Genomic DNA, 23,441 nt, shown 5'->3' on the forward strand with positions numbered 1-23,441 from the left:
CCTTCTCACGCTGACTATGACTTCTGTGTGTCCCTCATGCGTTCTTCTTTCTGCTGCACTATAAATGTAAGCCTGTTTCATGATTCTGCCCTCAAGCCTTCTCTAAGCTCTCCCTATGCTCTACCCCATCCCCAAAGCTATCATACACTCCTACGACTCCAATGGTCACTCCGATGCATGTGCTCTCCCCAGGTGTATCCTGTTGCCCTCTCTCCACAGCACTGATCTACCAGACACACTCAACCACCCACTTATTCGTCTTCCTGGATACCCTGCTAGTAAAACAAATTCCACATGTCTAAGAATGGCACTGAAGATACCAAGAGGACACAGACACGAACCTATTCTAGAGGAACTCACAGATTACCGGGAAAGACACAAACACAAGTAAATGGAGTACAATGTATTAAATACATGCAGAGCACAGTGAAGTTGTAGTACCACATGTAGTACCAGTGGTACCAAGTACCATGGGGAGTATCCCAGTTGATGGTACAGAAATCAAGGCAGCCTGCCCAGAGGAAGCAACTCCTGAAAGGCGTCATCTGAGCCTGAAAGCCCAGTTACCCGGGACACCTGATAGCCAGTAGGCTGTAATGCCTGACTGATTTCACTCTAGAATGGCTCTAGTATCCATCCTCTCCTTGCCACACCTGATGCCACCGCCCTAACTCTGATTCCCGCAGCCTCTCGCCAGCCCTACAATAACAGATGCCAGACACTTGTCTCCCTGGGTCCATGCCCTTCTCACTGCAATGCACCTGCCGGTTGTTTGATCCTCCTGAAAGTACAGTCCTGATTATAAGAAACATAACTTCTTTGCTCATAAACTCTCAATGGCAACCCACTCCTTACCGGATCAAGTGCAGACTCCCCAACCCAGCATCAACACCCTATGCTTCTACAAGTGCCCTACTGCGCCCGTAGTCCAGCACACCTCATGTTTTTAGGTTTAGTCAAACTCAACTATGTGCCCTGAGGCATGTTTGGACCCTTCTGTTAAAAAGCCTCAGTATTTGAAACACATGAAGAATCAAGGTTTTCCAATTCAGCTAGAAAACACTCCAAAGAACTTTGGCTCTCTAAACTCAGATGAATGGCTGAATCAACATTTTGAATTTTTCATTTGAATTTCAAAGCATCTGGCAAAATCAAACTTAAAACCTCACAATATCACTACTCCCACCAACTTTTTTCCTTGCCATTACACTTTGGACTTATTTTTACTCAGCTAATATTTACGTACCTTTTTGAAATTTACCCGGAAAAATACTTGGAATTACTGAGGTTTTCAAAAATTATTATTATTACATTTGCACAGGTAAAGGGAAATTACCAAAAGAAAACTGTTCTGTAGCCTTAGAGGGTGAGGGTAGGGGTACCCCTGGAAATTGGGATGAATACTTAATTGCATCCAGAATATCTAAATGAAGAAGACATTTTGGTGGGTGATGACTAAACAGAAGACTGCTGTTTTATATTTTCATGCTCCATTAATAACAACACTATTTCACAGTTTATGAGTAATCCGTAACGGAAAGGGGCCCTTTTGCTTACCTACTGTGTGGTAAAAGAAAAGCATGTTTGAAATACTTTAAAAAGCGCCATTTATGCTGAGAAATCCAGAAGACATACCTGTGGCTTCTCTATCCCCGAAAGAATGTCTTGCACCCTCTTTACTTCCAACTCATACTCTGCGTGGCAAAAAGAGGAAAAAAGAAAAACAGTTAATGCCAGTAGAAGTCAGTAAGGTTGTCAAGTTCCTCTCCCAAGCCTTTAACAAGGGTTATCATGAAGTCAGTTGTCTGTTACCATGAACTTTTGGTACCACAAACATGATAATGAAAATCAGGAATGGGGATGTCTTTGGGGTAGGGATTTCACTGTGGTTGTGTTAACTTGCCACTATTATTGGTTTACATAGTCACAACGCTGACCAGATTAACACTGAATTCTACCTAATAATTCAGCAGGCAACAGGGAACAGAGAACCCTAAGGAGGTGACAGGGGAGACCAGTGCAACGAGAAGCTGAGAGCAATGAAGAGGTGAGGTTGAAGACAGAGGCCGGTTCATGAAGGGCTGTGAGTTCAGATTTTTTTAATTCAAGTTTTATTCTAAGTTTGATGAGCAACCACTGGAGTGTTAAGTGGAGGGACTGACATACTATTGAGTTTGAAAAGATCTGTTTGGTGTCTGCATGAATAATGGATAATGGAAGCTAAGAGTGGCAGCAGAAAGACCAGTCAGCACATTGCTACACTGGTCCAGGTGAAGGATGGAGCTAGCTGGCCTGGGCTGGGGGTGGTAGTAAAGATGCTAAAAACAGGTCTGGTTTTGGAGGTATAGGCGCTGAAGGGTTGGATATGACGGGCAAGGATGAGGGAATGAGAAGAATCAAGGCTAATTCCTCGTTTGGGGCTTAATCAACTGAAAGGATGATGGTGTTTTTTAATAAGATGGGGAGATGGGTAAGTTTTGGGGTGCAGCAAGAATTGTTTTTGAGATGAAACAGGAAAAGTACTTGGAGCAGGGAGCATGGGGTGGGAAGGATGTGTAAAAATAGGATAAATTTATTCTGTTTTGCTAAAAGAAACATTTGACTTTCACGACCTGCTTGATGGAATCTAATTTTGAGTCTACAGATTTATTTAACTCTTCAACCAGTTTATGAGCTGTATACCTAGAGATATTATGATTACTAAGACATGTCCTTGACCTCAAGATATTTCAAGTCTGGGGGGGTGAGGGTGGGGGGAGGAATGGAAGCAAACAGGAGATTACAAAGTGACAGGCGCTGTGGTAAAGGCCCTCTAAGAGAGACCGCTCTAGAAGCTTCCTAGGAACCAACACCCAGCTGAGTCCTGTGGGCAAGCAAGCATTTGGAGGTGAAGGGGGAAGTGGACTAGGGGTGAGAGCAGGTTAGTAAGCCCAGCTCTTCACAGGCCGTTCATTCACAATGTTCAGGTCTAATTTCCAAGAATCCGACCTCAGCCCTCACCCCCTTGTCCCGGCCTCCCTCCCGTCATTGTCGCATCCTACTTAGCTCCTTCCCAGCAGTCATGAGAATTGGACATTAATTCTCCTAACTGTTCACTCATTTATTACTTTTCTTTCCTACTAAAATATAAGCTTCAGGAAGGCAGAGACACTAGAGGTCCAGAGCAGATACATTTTCTGTCAATAACCAGATAGTAAATATTTTAAGTTTTGTGGGTCACGTAAGGCCGCTGTCACACAGTCTTCTTTGTTCCTCTAGCCACTTAAAAGTGCAAGCCCCAGCTTAGTGTGTGAGGGACACAAAAAGAGGCCACAGGGCAGGCTGCAGCTCCTGGCCCCACTTCAGGACGTGCTCAACGCTCAGCCCAGAGCGCCTCGCACAGTTCCTGCAGACTCACAGATCCATACGTACTTGTTGACTCAGTCAATAAACCAAGCGTGCGTAAAAAATAACAAGAACTTCTAGTTGGCTCCACCCTGAACTTCAAAAGGATCGGTTCTTCGTTCTTTCCCACTGCATTCTGCTTAGTAGAACATGTTTACTTTTATTTTGGTGAGAAAAAGAAAGGGGCTGGTGGCAATATCATATTTTTAAAAACTGCAACTAAAAGAAAACTCACATTCAAAAGACTAAATGTCCCAAGCTCATTTATAATCATGTATTCATGTTAAGATACAGATAACGGACTATACTCCTAAGTCAAAACATACCCTCACATTTTCTGGGAACTCCTAAGTCAACTGTAAATACTGTGTATCTCAGAAGTTAGTTGCCAGTAAAAAACACATAAGCACAGATGCAATAAATGAACTGGTTCACTTGTTAAAAACAATACTTTCTGAATCACTGGTTATTCCAGAGTTTGAAGCACTCTATGGTTTCAAACACTCACAGAGATACATTCAAACACTAGATACATTCAAACTGCTAGCTGAAGGAGGTCTTTATTGCCTTCTGCCATGACTGACATTTAAAGTGTCTTAGAAGGACAAGAAGCCAGACCCTATCCTTGAGGTAATAAAAGTTTAGACTAGAACAGAGATGATCGCCTATCCAACAAAGAAAGAAGAGAAGAACTGAAGAGCTCTCCAAAGGAAGATCCTCCAGACTATTACTAGACATACGGAATGAAAGAAAGGAGAGTTAAAAAAAAAAATTTGAAGACCTCCTCCCCACAGCCAGCTTTCAAACACATACGGATGATAGAAGGAATGGTTATGCTTTTGACAGAAAAAGGAAAAATGGGAAAGGAGGTTGAATTAGAAGGGGTGGGGGGGAGGGAATCTGCTTAAAACTGAAAAAAATGGGTTTCAGGTAAGAGCCAGACATACAAGTGAAAGGCTCTGACTGAGATTAAAAACAACTAAACAGGGCTTCCCTGGTGGCACAGTGGTTAAGAACCCGCCTGCCAATGCAGGGGACACGGCCTCAATCCCTGGTCCAGGAAGATCCCACATGCCGCACAGCAACTAAGCCCGTGTGCCACAATTACTGAGCCTGCGCTCTAGAGCCTGCGAGCCGCAACTACTGAGCCCACATGCCACAACTACTGAGCCCATGCGCCTAGAGCCCGTGCTCCGCAACAAGAGGAGCCACCGCAGTGAGAAGCCCGCGCACCGCAACGAAGAGTAGCCCCCGCTCTCCGCAACTAGAGAAAGCCCGCGTGCAGCAACGAAGACCCAACGCAGCCAAAAATCAATAAATAAAAATAAATAAAATTAAAACAAAAAACAAAAAAAACCCAACGAAACAACTTCCAAACAGAGGTCAGGATTTGCCTTGTCTGTCTCACTGTAATAACGAAAGCTGCTATTTTCTGAGCACCTAGATATGTGCTGGTCAGGCACCATCACCTTGCTGATTTTTACAGCCTCCTTGGCAAGATGGACATTCTCTGCTCCATTTTACAGCAGGAGGCAGGGCTGCAGTCTATTCTGCACATCACAGTTTCGTCTCCAGTTCGGAGCACAATATCTGCAAGGTGTCTGTCGACCGAGGAATGAGGTTGAGGGACAAACGAGGAGGTTTCCCCAGGATCACGAGTCTAGTACATGTCCCAAAGCAAGTAGAGCCTCTGGCTGCATCGTGACGAACTAGGAGTCATGAGGGAGAGGGAGAGCAGAGGGCTGGGACTGGCGGGGTGTGTGCACCGAGGTGGGCGGGAGAAAGGAGGTGGCAGCAGGGACCCCCTAAGTCCCATGAGAGGGTTTGTGTTGTTGGGTTTCTTTCTTAAACTCTGAAAAAGCTGTCAAATGAATACAGCAGAGGCATTTGGATCTGGGGACAAGGCATGTGAGGAAAGGAAGAACAAGAAAAAGTAGGCCATGAATGGAGCCAAACAGACAAAGGATTCTGCGAAGATCAAAAATAAAAAGGGCAGGGCCTGAGGAGGAAAGGCAGTGACAGGACAGTCACTACCCTATTATATCAAGAGAAATGTGGTATCAAAGCCAGACTGGATTCCTTCTTTCTTTCAAGGTTCTGAATTGTGAATACGGAAAAAGAAGAGGAAAATGCATTCACACCACATTTATTTAACGCTTTTCCATTTGTGCTACCGCAGACTAAGAGAAAAAAAGCAAATAAATGCCAGGCACACAATTTGCACAAACAAGAGCGAAAACAAAATTTGTTTAACTGAGCTAAAGTGACAGTTACTTACCACATATAAAATAAACTCTTGTGTGAAAGCTCACTTTCTGGTAAGAAAATGCCAAAATTCACAGTTCTACTACCTAAATAACTGAGTTAAGTCAGACCTTGGCCTACCTCTCCCTAAGCCAGATTTAACTGCACCTCAGAGTAGTCTATGAATTATGACCCTTTCCATAAAACCGAGAGCAGCTCTACAGAGTACGTTTCGGAGTTGGATCAGGCTTCTGCCTGCTCACGTGCTTTCTTTTTCTCAGTCTCTGTCTCTGTCCCTCTCTCACAGACACACCATGAGTGTGTGCAAAGGAGAAAAAAATCAGACAGCTAACTAATCCCCTCACAAAAATCAACAAAACAAGAAAGAACAGTTCTGGTGATTTGCCGTTAGGATACCTTTTATATCAAGTTTAAAAAGAAACTACGTCTTGTTTGTTTTTGTCCTCCCCTGACCCCCAAGAATTTGGTGTGTGCCAACTGAACAAGAGATTGTCCAGAAGAGGAAGAAATGCAAGGCTGTAGGGCAAGGTGCTCTTTCTTCACTATCAGGGCTGCCTTCCTCCCTCTGGTTATGCAGCAAGTAAATTTATCCAGAGGCAAATCTTATAAGCCAACTTTCTTTCTTTCCACATTGAAGCTGCCATGAGGTGAGCAATCAAATTAAAACCACTTTTCCACCTGCTTCAATTTTGTTTGTGACCGTGGCTGAAGTGGACAGACATGACAACCCACCTTTTACATCACCACCTCCTTAATATTTGAAAGTCTTTTCCCTGCGGTGAAGACTCTTCATCAGTAAAAAAGGATTACAGGGTGCTCTCAGACAGCTTTCCAAACAGAGGGGGGCAGGGAGCATTTTATTTTGTAGATATACACACATTGGGGGTAGGGAATTTCTTGAAAAGGGATTAAGATGGAAGCCTCTTGTTTAAACATGTCCCAATTGAGGTGAAAACTACCCTATTTGGACATGCCAAAAAAAAAAGGAAGGAGAGATTCAGTTCAGCAACTTATACCCTTCTTCCCTCCTAAACGCACATCTCCACCCAAGAAAATAGAGCATTTTTAGCACAGGGAAGGTTAAAATAAAAATACACTAGCAAAGCAAATACATTTTTTTGAAAAAGGACAAAAAAACCCACAAAAACCCCACGCACGTAGAGGGAATATGTGTCACGTGAAATTTAAACCTTCCACAAATAATGGTTTTCATGTATGCTCCAAAAAGAACTGTAAGTTCACACTGTCTGTAGAACTGTAGGGCCTAAACTAATTAAAATATCTCACTTTATAAACACAACTTACTTCTTTGGCTTGTTTCACTGTTTTCCTTCTTAGAAAAGAAACAGAGCTAGACACTTAGCTGCTAGCTATAGAATGTATTTACGGTTGTGACAGCAGCCCCTTCATTCCAATGAAATGACATCAGCATTATTTCTCTGTAACCCTTCTGTCTAGTTCTCATCCACAGGGTTCGTTTACAGATATGCCCAGCATAACATAATATGCTTTCTCAGATTTGCCAAGGAGCTGACTTAGCTACTCTCTTTAAAAATTATATATAATAAACTAAGGGCGTGGAAAATATGCGACTTCTGGTCGTGCCCATTTTTAAGGCAAGAGGCTTAAAATCAATAGCAAACCCTCAATATAAGAACTAAATGAACAGAAATAAACAGTACTTTTGGATGAAAAAGAAAAAAAGCGGCTCAATAATAGGGACAAACTGGATATCTAGACAATGCCTACTAATGCTGATGAGAATAAATGAAGGTAAAGGAAAGACAGTTTACGAATGCTTGCTGAATTGCTTTTCCAATCAGAAAAATAAATCTGCTGTCTTCATTTTTAAAATATTACTTATCCTGGGGAAAAAAAGAGGAATCAATAATTGCATACGAAAGTTAGATTAACTACCTAACAATCTCCATTTAGTGATTATGATCCACAGTTAGCGGTGTTAAAGACAAACATTAAAAATGTATAAAATCACTAGGAATAAATTCGCATAATATAAAGACAATGCAGTTAATCCCCAAAGACAAATTTGCCAGAAATACTTTCAGATATCAATCATCCTGATGCTAAAAATGCAAAGACAAACATCTTTCTAGCCATTTAGCTGGTTAAGTGGTTACACTATTTGAAATCCTGAAAGACAGACAAGGGAATACCAGACTCCCAACAGTGAAAAGAAAGCAGCAGGTAGGCGAACATACATTGTGGGAAGTTGCCTTCCAGTCTAGGAAAATATTTTCAAGAGCAACATGGGTTCCAGACAGACTCTGGAACCTTAGAGAAAGCAGAAGAGGAGAGATGAATTCCTTTTGCAGCTGGAGTGGCCAGCTGGATAGGAGGGAAGGCCAGAGAATGTAAATGGGACAAGGGAGGCTGATTTCCTCTGAGCTTTTGTTGCTATTTCTGGAATTCAGAAGAAAGAGTGATCTTCTGTCCTAGCCCAAGATCTGAGCAAAGCCCTACTAGGAACATTCATATTAGTTTATCCATAGGCAAAATGGGTCCCATTCGGGCAAAAGCTGTACTACACTTTAGTTAATAAGATACTAAAGTGCGAGGTCTGGGCTGTAATGAAAAGCGAAAGCACCAGATCCGTTACCCTTGCTGAACCCCAGGTCTCAGTTTCTCTCTCAACCTCCTCCTGTGATGCCAACTAAATTGGATTCTACCTAAAATACTAGGAGAGTCTATGCTCACTTCTGTCAAATTCTCTAAGAAAAATTCTCCTGTTTACTTCACAAGGCAAAAATCATATAGACACATGGAACTGGACAGAAGCAGCTAGCATTTTTAAGAACAGCAAATTATATAGGGATGAAAAACCCACAAAAATGGATAAAGTATGAGGTAGATATGCTTGCCTGGCAAGCCTGACTCTAGTACTAGACCTATTCTTTCCTTCCCTCTCCACATGTTTGAACTGTGTCACTGGCTAACTGAACCCTAACCTGTGCCAGATATAGCTCTTTTATTTTGGGGGAAGGCTCAGCTCCATGATTACCCAGAAAGACCCGGTACCCTCCCTGGGTGTGTAACAGGAAAGCAATCGCTTAAACACAGGATAGAACGACTTACAAAGGTAATTAAAGTTTATACCCTACTTTCTGCACTGGCATCTATAAACGTTTCCACAAAATGTTTTTTCATTAAGGTTTGGCATGTCACATTGAAAATTTTTCAAGTAGCTTATTCAATACTTTTGCAAGACTGTTCAACTGATTTTGCAAGGCAGAATCCAGACAGCACAATTTTGTAACACATTAAATCTGAAAGAGAATTTTAATATTTATACCACCTATCGAGCAAGTTCTGAACAGTTTTTACACCCACATTTTTAAATTTGATGTCTCACATGATGAAATTATATGCATTTGGGGATGAGGACAGAATTCAGTCTATGGCCAAAGAACCCAGTGAAGCTCATCAGCTTATATAGGAATCAAATCCAGTACTAACTTCATGTGCTAGGGCTCTAAATAACTCACCAGAGTTCTGACATATGCAAATAGCATTACTATTCATGGTACAACCTACCTCAGCCAGGAAATCAACAAATGCATATAGTCACCTGGCAGGTAATGTCAATGAGTAAAAAGATGGTGGACATATCAGGCAAAAGGGAAGGGTAAAGACTGTGGAAAACAGAAAATGCCTTCACCCTATCTAAAGGAGGCAGCTGCTCTGTAGCCAATCAATTATTGCCAAGCAGGATCTAAGGAGTCTCAGGTTGACAGACTGCCATTTTTCCAGAGAATGTGGAAATGAAAAATTTTCTGTGAAATTTCCTGATTTGTAAAAATATATATTTTGAAACATTTTTAATCTATAGAAAAGTGAAGGAACAGTATTATGAGCAGCCATATGCCCTTCACCTACACTGACCAATTATTAACATTTTGCTATACTTGTACGTTCACATTTTCTCTCTCTATACACACACACATGTACACACATTTTTTTTCAGAACTATTTGAAGTTATTGATCTTATGATAGTTCACCCCAAAAACTTCAGCATGTATTTCCTAAAGACAAGGACCTTCTTGTTGGTGTGATGATGTAACCACAACATCACACCAAGAGATTTAACACTGACAGAATAAAATCTAATCTATATTACATGTTCGAATTTCCCCAGTCATTCCAATATGTCTTTAATGTTCCCCCCCAACCCCCAATCCAGGGTCCAATCAAGGAACATGTGTTGCATTAGTCTCCTCTAATCTAGAACAAAAATCTCCTATATTTTTTGTCTTGCTAAAGTTAATATTTTTGAAGTGTCCAGACCAGTTTTCTTTTTCTTTTTTTTTTTAAATTATTTTTATTTTTGGCTGCGTTGGGTCTTGGATGCTGCACATGGGCTTTCTCTAGTTGCAGCAAGCGGGCTCCTCATTGCGGTGGCTTCTCTTTGTTGCAGAGCACGGGCTCTAGGTGCACGGGCTTCAGTAGTTGCAGCATGCGGGCTCTAGAGCGCAGGCTCAGTAGTTGTGGTGCTCGGGCTTAGCTGCTCCGAGGCATGTGGGATCTTCCCGGACCAGGGATCGAACCCGTGTCCCCCGCGCTGGCAGGCGGATTCTTAACCACTGCGCCACCGGGGAAGTCCCCAGACCAGTTTTCTTATAACGTATACAACTATCTGGATTGTGTGACTATTTCCTCATAATTAGATTCAGGCTAAAAATGTTTATCAAGAGCTCTGTATGGATGTACTTCCCATTCCATCACTTAAGGAAGCACACAGTGCCAGTTTGAACCTTCTGGTGATACTCAGCACTTTGATCACTTAGTTCTAGTATTATGTGACATACTTCCCTGTTGTTAAGGCACCCTCTTCCCCTTTCACCTGATGGTTAGAGTAAACACTAATATCTCTGCCAGAAGATATTACTATATTGATACTTGTAAGATGGTGATATTCCTAATTCTATCATTCCTTCTATGTTAATTAGTTCCCTCTCCCACATTAATTATCTATGAAGTCATGGATTATTTTTTCCACTCAATAAAACTTGTCATACTCTTTGCCATCATTCTTTTGAATGCTAAAACTGTCTCAAATATAGCCAGTAGGAGACCCTTCAAGCTGTTTTCTGTGCCCCTTTGTTCATTTCCTTGAGACTTCTGTTTGGAACACCTGTTAAATACTCTGGTTTAAGATCACTTGGCCAACTGTGCGAAAATGTGCAGACTGCAGGTGACAGATTTTATTAGCATTAAGTAGAATTTATCCAAAAGTTTTGGATTTGTCAAAAGCCACTACTACTCAAGAACTTTCTTATTTAAATGTGACTAGGAAGGAAAAAAACCCATCTATTTCTCGTTTCTGTATCTTCTAGAGATTAAAGTTAAAACAAACCAATAACCCAAAGAACCATCCTAAATGACATTTTAAAATACAGCAAACTTGAACTCTAGAAACTCAAACATGAATCATGGTAAACTTTGAGTAGAAAAACATAGAATACATTTGGTTCTTCTTGGATTATATAATTTCTGCTCTCAATTTCATCTGGCCATGTTTTATTTCTTGTTCTTCCTAATCAACATTTCCTTTAAAACACAGATAATCAAAAGAGACAGCACCATCTTCCCCAATCCAGAAAAGAAAATGGACTGTATTCTAAACGCATCAAACTGAGAAAAAAAACTAAAATGAAAAGTTAGATTGGGCCAGCGAGCAGGAAACATCTACATGGAGAATGCTATCTATGAGAAATTTTTCTCTAGAATTGGGATCAATTTGAGGGCCAGAAGCCCTCTGCTCTTAAAGGTTTTCCTTTTATTCTCCGAAACATGTATAATAGAGCAGACATCCTACAAATCTAAGGTCAATGCGAAAGAAGTCTTAAGTTGTTTACAAGCAAACTGAAGTCATATGGCACTGATCTTGCTATCTCATTCTAAGTCTTTTATAAAATGAAATTATTTGGAATTAAAAATTTTCAGTTTTCTGTATAAAATAAAGGACTCTCTTGAGCCACGCAGATGACATCTCTGTTGTCCAAATGGGCTGCCCTTGTTGTTCAAAACAGGAAACTCATGGGCCTATTAATAATGTGTGCTGCATGTATATTTAAAAATCAGTTAAAAGGTCTGAGAACTGGAATATTACATTTATACCCCAAACCAGCTCAATAAATGGCACACTTTACCAGCCACGTTTTAAAGTCTGCAGATGATAAATCATGCTCACCTGGGCTCCATATCCTAACAGCTGAGGTATATAACTCCTGGACTACAGTGAGCTCATCAGGCTCCCGGGGAAAACCCATGAGCAAAAGTAGCCATTTGGGTCATGTATCAAACTGGACAAGAAATAAAAATGCTCAATATGAAAATATAAAAGATAGCACAGAAGAAAAAAAAAACAGAAGAGGTGACAAAAAAGAGAAAAGAAAAAGAGGGGCAGCAAAAGAGGAATGAGTGACAGAGATAAAAAGATTTCAAATATGGCTCTCAGCAATTACACTGACAATTTTTTATCCAGCTAATTGATTTTAAAATAATTTCCTAGAGCTTATAGTGATAAAATTTCTATTACAAGACATCAAAATGTAAAAGGTTAATTTGTGAGAAACCTTTTAGTTACCCAAGGGTGAAAGGACAGTACAGAGTCTATTCCTTCCCTCCTGGTCCAGCTCTCTCTTCTCATCCTTCATGCCTCTGCTGAGCGATCAATTCTTCCAGGCAGTGTTGCCTTTATCACCCACCACCTGCAATGGTCCTCTTTGTAGGATCTCCCCTAACATCCCATCCTCCTCTCCATATTTAAGTATATATCCCACTGCATGTTCTTGTTCACAGTACAGTTGACCCTTGAATAACGTGGGGATTAGCAGGGCCGACCTTTCCTTTAGTTGAAAATGCATGTATAACTTATAGTCATCACTCCATAAATGCAGTTCCTCCATCAACGCAGATTCAAGCAACCACAGATCGTGTAGTACTATAGTATTTATAGTATTTACTACTGAAAAAAATCCGGACCTGAGAAGTTCAAACCTTGTTCAAGGGTCAACTGTATAGCCTCCGCTTCTCCAAAAATGGCAAGGGTAAGCTTCATGAGTACAGGAATCACATCACTGCTATGTGTCATTGATCCCCCAGTACCTAGTACCTGCGCAGGAGTATGTCTTGAATGTATGACTGAATAAATGGTCAGAGACCACTTACGCACAAATGCACCTACTGTGCTTTTATCCTCTGAATATTTAGAAACAAGCACATGACAGACGTCATGGTGGAGATAGTTAAAAGGGATGACATCTTGATAGATCACGATATTACATCAAATAACACATTATGATAAACCTGTGTCAAAGATCTATACACATCTCCATTTTTGTACAGGAATTCAGTATGCACATATTAATTAATTCAGTAAGAATTCTAAATTTGATGCAGATTAGAAATATTTCTACAGCCAAAGCTAACCGTCTGCCTGGCAAAAAAAACCCTCAGTAAAGCCATCAGGCTTGCTGTGATGATAAAAATGCAACTGAGCATGTTAACTAATTAAGCAATTGAGAATTCCTGGATCTCGCTCTGGATAGTATCCTGAAGAATGGAGCATTTTACCTACTAGTGGTAACCTTTTAATCTGCTACATACTAATCTCATTTCAGAAAATTAAATCAGAATGCACAAAGTTGTTTTTAGAGGCTAAAATGCCTTGGTTTTCTTTAGCCAAGTTAGTTGTTTTCCAGCTTCCCTGTTCCACAATAGTTTTTTTGTGTGTACAAATCATGCATCTCTAAAGAACCATTTGAGATGACTCTATTATGCCTATTTACTGATTAATTACTCAGCCAAATAGTAAAGTCTGACCTGTAAAAGTATTTGCAAGTCTCCCTTTTTGCAATCTTAATGCATGCTTCCAACTGTCCTGACTACCCTTTCTCCTTTCTGCCTTGGAGTATGTGACTGTCTGGTTGCCTTTCTTCCCATAATTAACAGTCTTTCAATTGCAATCCCAGTGAATGAAAAACTTGGCATTTTCCATTGAGTGATCTCCTTCTTTGCATTGCCCTCTATCCCAGGCCCACAAAGTCACACTTGGAGTTTACTGTGGACTCGGTCTTTATGGCTTACTACCTATAGTAAGCAGTCTAGCAGTTAGAAACTTTGAGTAAAACACTGCCATTGACTCAAAACTTCCAAGCAAGAGTCTATTTACCCTCTAGCAAAAGACTAATTTAGAATGCTTTGACCCTGCTGGCAACAGCAATTCAACTCACCCATTCCTTCGAAGCTTTCCTAATAACTTCCCAAACAACACTCTACAACTAAGAGTCAAACAAAAAGATGCCCTAAGAGATAGTAACCGGAATGGTGTATACGGTGTATACAACAGTTCCATCTTATTCCTCCAAAGCAAAAGATGTCTCTTTTCACTTGCAAATTCACCATATGGAATGAAAACACAGTTGGGTATTAAGTTTTAGGTTTTAAAGAAGGAAAGTGTGGTTTTTTTCCTATCAATGTGCCCACCAGAATAAAATTGTACTAAAATATTTTGAATACACGGAGCAATTTGAAGAATTATAAACTACAGTATATCACTTATAATTAGATAGCCCTCTGTAATGTATTGTTATGGGCTGAATTGTATTCCCCTCAAAATCCATATATTAAAGTCTTAACCCCAAGTACCTCAGATTTGACTGTATTTGGAGATAGTGTCTTTATGAGGTAATTAAGTTAAAATAAGGTCATTATGGTGGACCCTATGTGACTAATGTCTTTATAAGAAGAAGAAACTTAGACACAGACACATATAGAGGGAAGATGATGTGAAGACAAAGGGAAAAATCAGCCATCCACAAGCCAAGGAGAGAAACCTGGAACAAATCCTTCCCTCATGGTCCTCAGAAGGAATCAACCTTGCAGACACTTTGATCTCAGATTTCTAGCCTTCAGAAACTATGAGAAAGTTAAGTATCTGTTACTTAAGCCACCCAGTTTGTGGTACTTTGTTATGGCAGCCCTAGTAATCTAATAAGTGTATCATATATGAAAATATTCAGTATTATTATACCCATTTACTAGATATGGATCCTACAAACTAGGAATTTTCAGAATTTGGTCAAGATCACACAAGGCAAATCTAGAAGAACCCAGTATTAACCCCAGGTCTTCTAATTCTTGGCCTAATTCTTTTTCTTCTTAGGGAGACTCCAAAACCTCCTTTCACCCTGCCATCCCCTCCACCTAAGGGAACAAGGGAAGGGTAGGGAGAACAATTTTACTTATGATAGATGCATAAACCTATCAGCTTGAAGGGATTGCTAAACTACTTGGTTCAGTAAAAAATAATTACAGTGGAAGTTAAAATGTGTTTATACTACTTGCTTTATAAGAGGTCATATCCAATTACAGAAGGCCAATTTAGAAGTCCAAAAAAGAAGCGACTGAAAATCATTTGAAAAGTTGATCCAAAAAAAGACCACTTCCTATGACAATTCTACTATTTCGTGCCAATGCATCAGTAACACAATATGCTCTCCCCTTTCTCCCCACGTATAGAAATATATCATTCAGGATGTTTTGAGGCTAGAATACTATTATGCAGTAATTGCTTCCAAAACACATGTTACAATATTTTTGCAGCTGACTGTGGCTTTACAGAAGCAGCGCATACTGGCTCCAAAAGAACAGAGACTATGACGGACCATAAACTACAGCTGTTTGCTGTGCGGCACCACCTGAAATATCTGTGTGTTGTTTTCTTCCCAACCAGCTAGTACAGAGTGTATCCAGACGACTCACTTATTTATGGCTCCAGCTGTTTTTCTGTATTTTCAGACATTCTGCAATGGCTTGAGTAAAGCAGCCATTTTTCTGAAGTCTTTCAGTAAGGATAAAGAACTGCTAAGAGTATAGTGGGTACTAATTCTGTCCTTAGATAAAGTAACAGCCATTAAGGCATAAATTAATATCTTTAAATTAGTAGAATAAAGGTCCTAGTTTGACCTTCTTAACAGTTACTGAGCAGAAGCCTCACAAACACTTTCCTTTGTGTAGGAGACACCAATCTACCAGGAAGTGCAGGAAAGTGAGTTTCTGGGGAGCTTACAGTTGCTCTACGCACATACAAGACGCCCATATAACAATGAGCCAGAACAAAGAGGGAGGAGGACATGGGGAAAGCGGGGCAGTGGGCTGTGATTAGGCGGTACAGCAGTTGAAGGCGGCTGGTCCAGGTGACTTGTCTGACTGCAAAACAAAAGAATTTCTAACGAAAGGGACACAGAAAAAGAGCTGCGGAAACTGACTGGCAAGTTTCTTTAAGCCGCAAGCGGATGAACTGTTTAGCTCTAATTACTGTGAACTAGTCTTCATCATAATGTAATTATACTACATTATTGTGTTATTGTGAACTAGTCTTCATGTCTACATTTTGAATGAAATTTACAAGTCTTATTCTCTCCTATCTACTGAGCTTCTCATAGTACATTATTAAATAGTGGTTACTGAAATGCAATTGAGTAAGAAATTGCACGACCACAATTATAAATGCTTCCATCTAAGTGAGTGACCTATTAAGGCTCATCATTTACAACAATTAAAGTATCACACTGACTAGGGTTATATTCCAGCAGGATAAAGCGAAATGAACTAGAGAAAAAGCAAATAGGTTCTGTGCAGATTTGGCTTTAAAGCTACCTAAGATTGTGAAATTATAAGCATTCCATCTGCTCACCAGCTGTGGTCTCTAATCCTCTTTAATAACTTCAGCTTGCACGACTCCATGAGAACCCAGGCGTCTTCCAAATTTCACTTTACATTAGTTGCCAGGATTGATTTTTAGACACCAGCCTCCAGTGAAAGCAGCATAAAGTTGATTTCGCTGGCAGGTGTTAATTTTCAGAAGAGTGAAAGGAAGTGGGAAGAGAGACTGAGAATGGAAAGAGAGAAATTAGGGAGGTTCCAAGATCATCACATTGAGTTCTGAGGGTCCTATGCTCTCTAGCAAAGCCCAAAAGCTCAAATTAAGAATATTCACCTGAAATGTGAAATTAAAAATTCCCTAAAACTTGTCAAAGGCAACATCTAAAATAAAGATTATATCCAGCTGTCCCTAGAATGAGGTTATATCTTCTGGAGAAGTCAGTCCTTTTCCCCACTGCAATCCGTGACTTCTGCCTTTTGGTCACTGTAGAGATAGGGTCACAGCACTGTGAACTGTTCCCCACTGTAACAAAGCTCAGCTACTTTTTCCGTAAGGTATCTTTTTTGTTTTCACTAAAGTTGATTTACAATATTATATTAATTTCAGGCGTATAGCATAGTGATTCAGTATTTTTACAGATTATACTCCATTAAAAGTTATTACAAGATAATGGCTATAACTCCCTGTGCTATACATAATATCCTTGTTGCTTATCTATTTTATACATAGAAGTTTGTATCTCTCAATCCCATACCCCTGTCTTGCCCCTCCCCCCTCCTCACTGGTAGCCATTAGTTTGTTTTCTCTATAAGGTACATAGGGCAGTTTCCAGCCAGGCTCCATGCAGGTGGTCACCATCGCTTAATTCAGGAATAGTAAAGGTGTGTTATTAAAGAAAATACCCAAATGTTACTAAAGTTGCAAGCAGGTCTCACAGTAATATGTTTTATTACTTTTATAGTCAAATATCTTTCCGACTCCCACCCTCACACAGTCACTGTAGAGAAAGTAAGAGAAGAAATGATTCCTTTCTAACTCAAGCTTGGCAACAACCTGATTTCCAGGCAAACACAGGTTTACAACATCTCCTGCATCATTAGCTCAGACTGCTGAAATTTTTTGAGAAAAGCTGGAATTAGGGGTCTATGCTTAAGCCCAGTAGTGATCTGCACCCCAGTGACAATATCACAAGCACTAGGATTTGTTTCCTACTCAGATGTGTTCTACCAGAACAAGCTTATCTTCTAGGCTACAAATCACAGAGGCTTCCTTTCTTAGAATGCAATCTTTAAGGGGCTCTCTAAACCAAGATGACAGAATCCATCCTTGTTCCAAAATGTCAATGTATTAATATCGTCTGGTAGAGAATGCTTTCATATGTGGATAGAATCTCCATTAATAATTCTCAAAGAAGAATCTGTTGTTCTGTGTCTCATTCTATTAACATTTAGAAGGTGATGGAGCCCCATTTTTATTTCTGGCACAGACCTGAAGTTTACTTAAGAACTCCCTCCTAAGAGCATGGTGACCAGTCGAGTTAGCCCTGGCTGGAAGAGCCAAGTGGGAGCAAATAGGCAAACAGTCCCTAGTACTAGTACAAAGTGGCCAAAAAGTCAGGTTTCACGACGTTTCCCAACAATCAGAAGAGAATATTTTCATCTCATCTTTCAACAGAATAAGAGCATACAAAACCATTCTGAGTGCCAAAGGTAATGAGTAATACAAAAGTTATTATATCGTTTTTTAAAATGCTCTAATATAAAAGCACTAAGAGAATCAGACTACTAGGGGCTGTTGTCTGAAAAACATCCCCAAGCTATGGGAGAAATCAATAGTTTAAAACTAAAGATTGAATCAGATTCCATGTTAAAACCTGTTCTAATATTCCAAAATGCCTTTATTGCCATGCAGTCAAGAGTATCCAAGTGAAGTTTTAATTCCATGAAATTTATATTTATTCAATGTAAATTGGATAGGGGAAAACACAAAGTCCAGATTCTGCCTAAGGGTAAACAAGCTAATGGTAACAGAAATAATACTGGACTGCCAAAAGTGACTCTGCAACCACCAAAAAAGGCTAATTCCTACTGAACACAAATGGGGGAAACAGTGGTCAAAGTTTATAACATTTATTCGGTGGGAAGGAAATATAAGACTTCATTTATAGGGAAGTCCTTCATCTGTGAGGATGAAATGAGCTCAGCAAAAAATTCTTACCTGGCAGTTCAGTTCCTCAAAAAAACCTTTTGTGCTCCGTACTGCGCAATTCTGGCATACAAACATGCGTGATAACTATCTGGTAACTCTTTCCAACTGCAATGGAATTCTGTATTTTAACCCAAGCCTTATAAAATGAAATTTTTTTAATAAAAAAATAAATTCAGCAATTCATATTGTCTATAAAAACGTTTGGAAGTCCCTTTGAATGAGCTCTGCACTTGAACCTCTGACAAGCCTAATCTGTTTCCAATACATTCAAGGGGTGAACTCTGGTGGGACGATACAGACAGCACACATATCCAAGAACAAACAGGATGAGGTCAGTTAGTGCCACGAAGAACACATTTTAAAGGGTGATATGATGGAGTAGTCTCAGAAGGCCTCTGACTGAAGCATTTGGGCTGCTCCAGGAAAGATGAGGAGGACCCTACCATACAAAGAGCGAGAGAACTTTGGAGGCAGAGGTAACAGAAAGAGTGAAGGCAGGAAGGGCCTGGCATCGTAGAGGACTGGAAAGGAAGCCTGCGTCCAGAGCACAGGGAGCTGGAGCAGGGCTGGGAGGAGCTGAGGCAGCAGTCAGCTGACACAGACTGTGTCACCGGGGGAAAGAGTCTGTACTGTAGGCTAAGTTCGAAAGAAAAACGTGGCGAGTTTTAACAAGATCACCTGGCTGCTGTGTGGAGAATGAATTGTGAGGGAACAAAGGTTAAAGGAGAGAGACTAGCTAAGGGGACATAATCTCTATGAAAGTATACATGCACACACACATTAAAAAGTAAGCACTGATAAGGGAAATCTCTATACCTTCTCAATTTTGCCATGAACCTAGAACTGCTCTAAAAAAAACTGTCTTAAAAACAAGCGCTACAATAATACTGGAAATTAGGAGGAGAGTCACATTTAATGAGATATGTTTTGGATATACAGAAATTCATCACAATAATTTTCTAGATCTAGGTTTTAGTACATGATATTAATATCCAAGAAGAGTTGCAACTGAAGTGACCAAGAACATGTATTTGATGAAATGTCTAATGGAAAAGCATAGGTTTGTACCATGCTTGCTCTACAATCTAAAGAATCCAGAACATGAGGTTGTGGATCATGATATGCACTCTTCCCTGTAGTCTGAAGCTATCCTTGTTTCAAACACTGCTAATCAGAGATATATTGTAATGTAGACCGCAACATCATTCTAGACAGCAAGTAATACCAAAAGCAGTAAGTCATAGTCTCTACATTTAAGATTTCAATGTATTTCCATGAATGTTGTGACTCACAAAAAAAGCGAAATTCTACTAAATGGAAAACGTATTGCAGTCTCTAGAGCTGTTCTCAAACAGTAAAACAATTTACCAGACATACTTAAACAGTTCTTCCCAAAGCCCTTTATTTTCCTCATTTAAATTGGTTCCAAAATGAACTGGCAAGGGCATAGTATACGCTGTAAGTGATTGATACTCTTATGGAAAAAACACGTAAATAGCTAAAACTAAAGGCTCATGACTATGGGTACAGTTAAATGGCTTAAATGAGACAGAGTTAATGTTTTAAATTCATTGAAAATAAGACCGGGGAAGCTATTCAAGAAAGGTAACATGATGTGATCCCCTCAGTTTCTTTCTCCCCTCATTAAGGTCCTAGCAATATCACAAGAGTTGATTATATGGCTAAACTAGCACATCTAGTGGCTCGAACATAAGGAAGACTGTGATCCGCATGATTAGTACTTTATCCTCCATATCATGGCATCTGTACCTGCTGTCTTTTTTTTTTTTTTAATAAATTTATTTATTTATTTTTGGCTGCGCTGGGCCTTTGTTGCCGCACGTGGGCTTTCTTTTTTTTTTTTTTTTTTTAAATTATTAGCACCTTTAATTATTATTTATTTATTTATTTGGCTGTGTTGGGTCTTCGTTTCTGCGCGAGGGCTTCCTCTAGTTGCGGCAAGCGGGGGCCACTCTTCATCGCGGTGCGCCGGCCTCTCACTATCGTGGCCTCTCTTGTTGCGGAGCACAGGCTCCAGACGCGCAGGCTCCAGACGCGCAGGCTCAGTAGTTGTGGCTCACGGGCCTAGTTGCTCCGCGGCATGTGGGATCTTCCCAGACCAGGGCTCGAACCCATGTCCCCTGCATTAGCAGGCAGACTCTCAACCACTGCGCCACCAGGGAAGCCCGCGTGGGCTTTCTTTAGTTGCGGTGAGTGGGGGCTACTCTTCCTTGCGGTGTGCGGGCTTTCTCATTGCGGTGGCTTCTCTTGTTGCAGAGCAGGGGCTGTAGGCACGTGGGCTTCAGTACTTGTGGCATGCAGCCTCAGTACTTGTGGCTGGCGGGCTCTAGAGCGCAGGCTCAGTAGTTGTGGTGCACAGGCTTAGCTGCTCCGCAGCATGTGAGATCTTCCCGGACCAGGGCTCGAACCCGCGTCCCCCGCATTGGCAGGCGGAGCGCCACCAGGGAAGTCCCCCTGCTCCCTGCTGTCTTTTTTTCATTTACCATCTTGGCTGATACTATATAATCCAGCTGAGTTCTCACGTTTGGCTAAAACTTTTTTTTCCCTACTTTTTCTTTCATCTTCACTTACACAACCTGGGCTCTGTACCTCAACTTTATTACTCTCATCAATGAGATATAAACAGATACAGTTCTGACTAATTTGTTCATCCAAGCAATAATTTGCTGATGTTCATACACTGATATAAACTTAACTTTGATATATATTTCCTACCAAGTTTCACAGAATCACAGAATTCTGTTAGAGGAAAGAATCTTAACTGATTTCAAGTACTATCTCGTATTGTATGTACTTAAAATCTTCTGTGTCTATTTTAGGCATAACACCCACACGAGGGTAAAAAAGGAAATCTGTAAGACACAAGTTTCATTACACAGGCAATAATTATTAAAAACATGGCAAGGCAGATAAGAGGGTTTAGAATTTATCGCTCATATGATACCTTGGGGTCCTTATAACTCTTCTTCAAAATTAAACTAATTATTAGACCTCACCTAGATATAACCATCAAGGAAAGGACACGTAACCAATCCATAGCATTAGCAATCCAGTCAATATCTAACAAGCATCAGCTTTTATGGAATTTTCTTGGGGGAGTTTTATAATGATTGTTAATCATTATAGAATCATTAGATTCATAAAGAATTAATTATTCTGACAGCCTTCTTAGTCTTACCTCATGCTAGCTGAAAACTACCTCAGTTTCCTTTTTGAAGAAAATATATGTTCCAAATTAAGATAGGTTCCTTTCACTTCTTTTTGGAAAATGCTATTAACTCTAAAAGGAATTATACAGATCCTTATATTTAACTTCCATTTATATGTCCTGAAAATACATATCCACCATTTACATGCATATACACACACATATCCACGTGACAACTCATTCCAATTTCCAGAGTTAATATGAACAATTACAGCATTCAACTTTCTGACTTGCCTCAACTAGCTTAATTAACTGTGCAGAGACTTCCCTGATGCAAACTGCTACCATGAAGAGAAGACGCAGCTCTGGTAAGTGATTCTTGGCCTACGTTATCAGAGACAGATACTCAGAGCTGCTCTTAGACATTTATACTAAACCGTAACACACTGAAAAAGTTGTGGCGGATGCTGAGGGAGGTGAACGAATACTTCAATCAGACCTAAACGCCATGAAGGGTAATGAGCTGGTTCTGACCAGGTTACTACAATGCGGACACTGGAAGTAGCATGGGTTAGGCTGAAAATGGCCCCCAAAGGATATCCATATCCTAATCTCTGGAACCTGTGAATGTTACCTTTCATGGCAAAGTCTTCAGACATGCGATTAAGTTAAGGATTCTGAGACGGGAAGACTGTCCTGAATTATCTGAGTGGGCCTTAAATGAAATCACATGTATTCTTATAAGAAGGAAGCAAAGTAAGATTTGACATGCACAGAGGACAAAGCAATGTGAAGATGGAGCAGAGAGAGATTTGAAGACACTGGTCTTCAAGATGGGAGTGATGCAGCCACAAGCAAAGGGAATGATGGCATCCCCTGGCTGGAAGAGATTAAAAAAAAAACAGATTCTTCCCTAGAGCCTCTGGAGGGAGCATTACCCTGCCAACACCTTGAATTCAACCCAGTGACACCTGATTTCAGACTTCTGACCTCTGAAATCGTTATCTTCAGATTTCCTCCAGAGCCACGAGAGAATAAATTTCTGTTGTTTTAAATCACTGACTTCGTGGTAATTTGTTAGTTACAGCCCGTCAGAGGTGTGCTCCATTGAGCTAACCTCTTCATGGACAACAGTAACTTCAATACGAACAGAGAGAGCAAAGAAAATAAAACCAAATTAAATGAACTGAGTTCATACTACATGCCAGGACTGTGTCGGAGTTTATCACAAACTTTTATTTTTAATCCATTCTCCTACTAATATGGAACTGAAATTTGCTGAATTGGGGGGGGGGGGTCTGACAACAACAGATTAGGTATTACCCCAAATTTAGCACAGGGACAAAAAAAAGATTGACTGTATTGGCATTTATCCCTGCTCAGATGCCGTTTCCTGGTCAAATAAATTAATGTCAATCTTTCGATTTCCCGTTTTTCCCATCTTGTGCATGAAAATGATTTAAAAAATGCTGAGGGAACACCTGCTCACAACAGTGTAGCAGGAAGACAGACAATATGCTTTCCAATACGCCTGGTGGGAGAATGGTAGCTGACGCCATATACAATGTCCATAAATCTAGGCCTGAAAATATTCCCTGAAGACTTATGAAATTGAATAAAACTGAAAAACTACACACAAGAGCTTCCACAGAACATCCAATTCTCAAATGCCTCAAATTTCTCTTGAAAAAAAGCAATTTTCCAGTAAGAAAAACACCACCTAAATA

The 23,441-nt window shown here is 40.3% G+C and overlaps 1 protein-coding gene across 4 annotated transcripts in view; it reads right to left on the reverse strand.

Annotated features, from left to right (window-relative positions):
• Positions 1–23,441, reverse strand: part of FNDC3B (fibronectin type III domain containing 3B) — a 350,826-nt gene that overhangs the window by 103,447 nt on the left and 223,938 nt on the right. For all 4 annotated transcript variants that reach the window (XM_082393898.1, XM_082393896.1, XM_082393895.1 and 1 more), the window contains one exon: positions 1,636–1,694. In XM_082393898.1, the coding sequence (XP_082250024.1) occupies positions 1,636–1,694 (59 nt within the window). The remainder of the gene's footprint in view (positions 1–1,635; positions 1,695–23,441) is intronic.

Source organism: Balaenoptera borealis (genome assembly GCF_965194805.1).
Source record: "Balaenoptera borealis genome assembly, chromosome: 5".
NCBI lineage: Eukaryota > Metazoa > Chordata > Mammalia > Artiodactyla > Balaenopteridae > Balaenoptera > Balaenoptera borealis.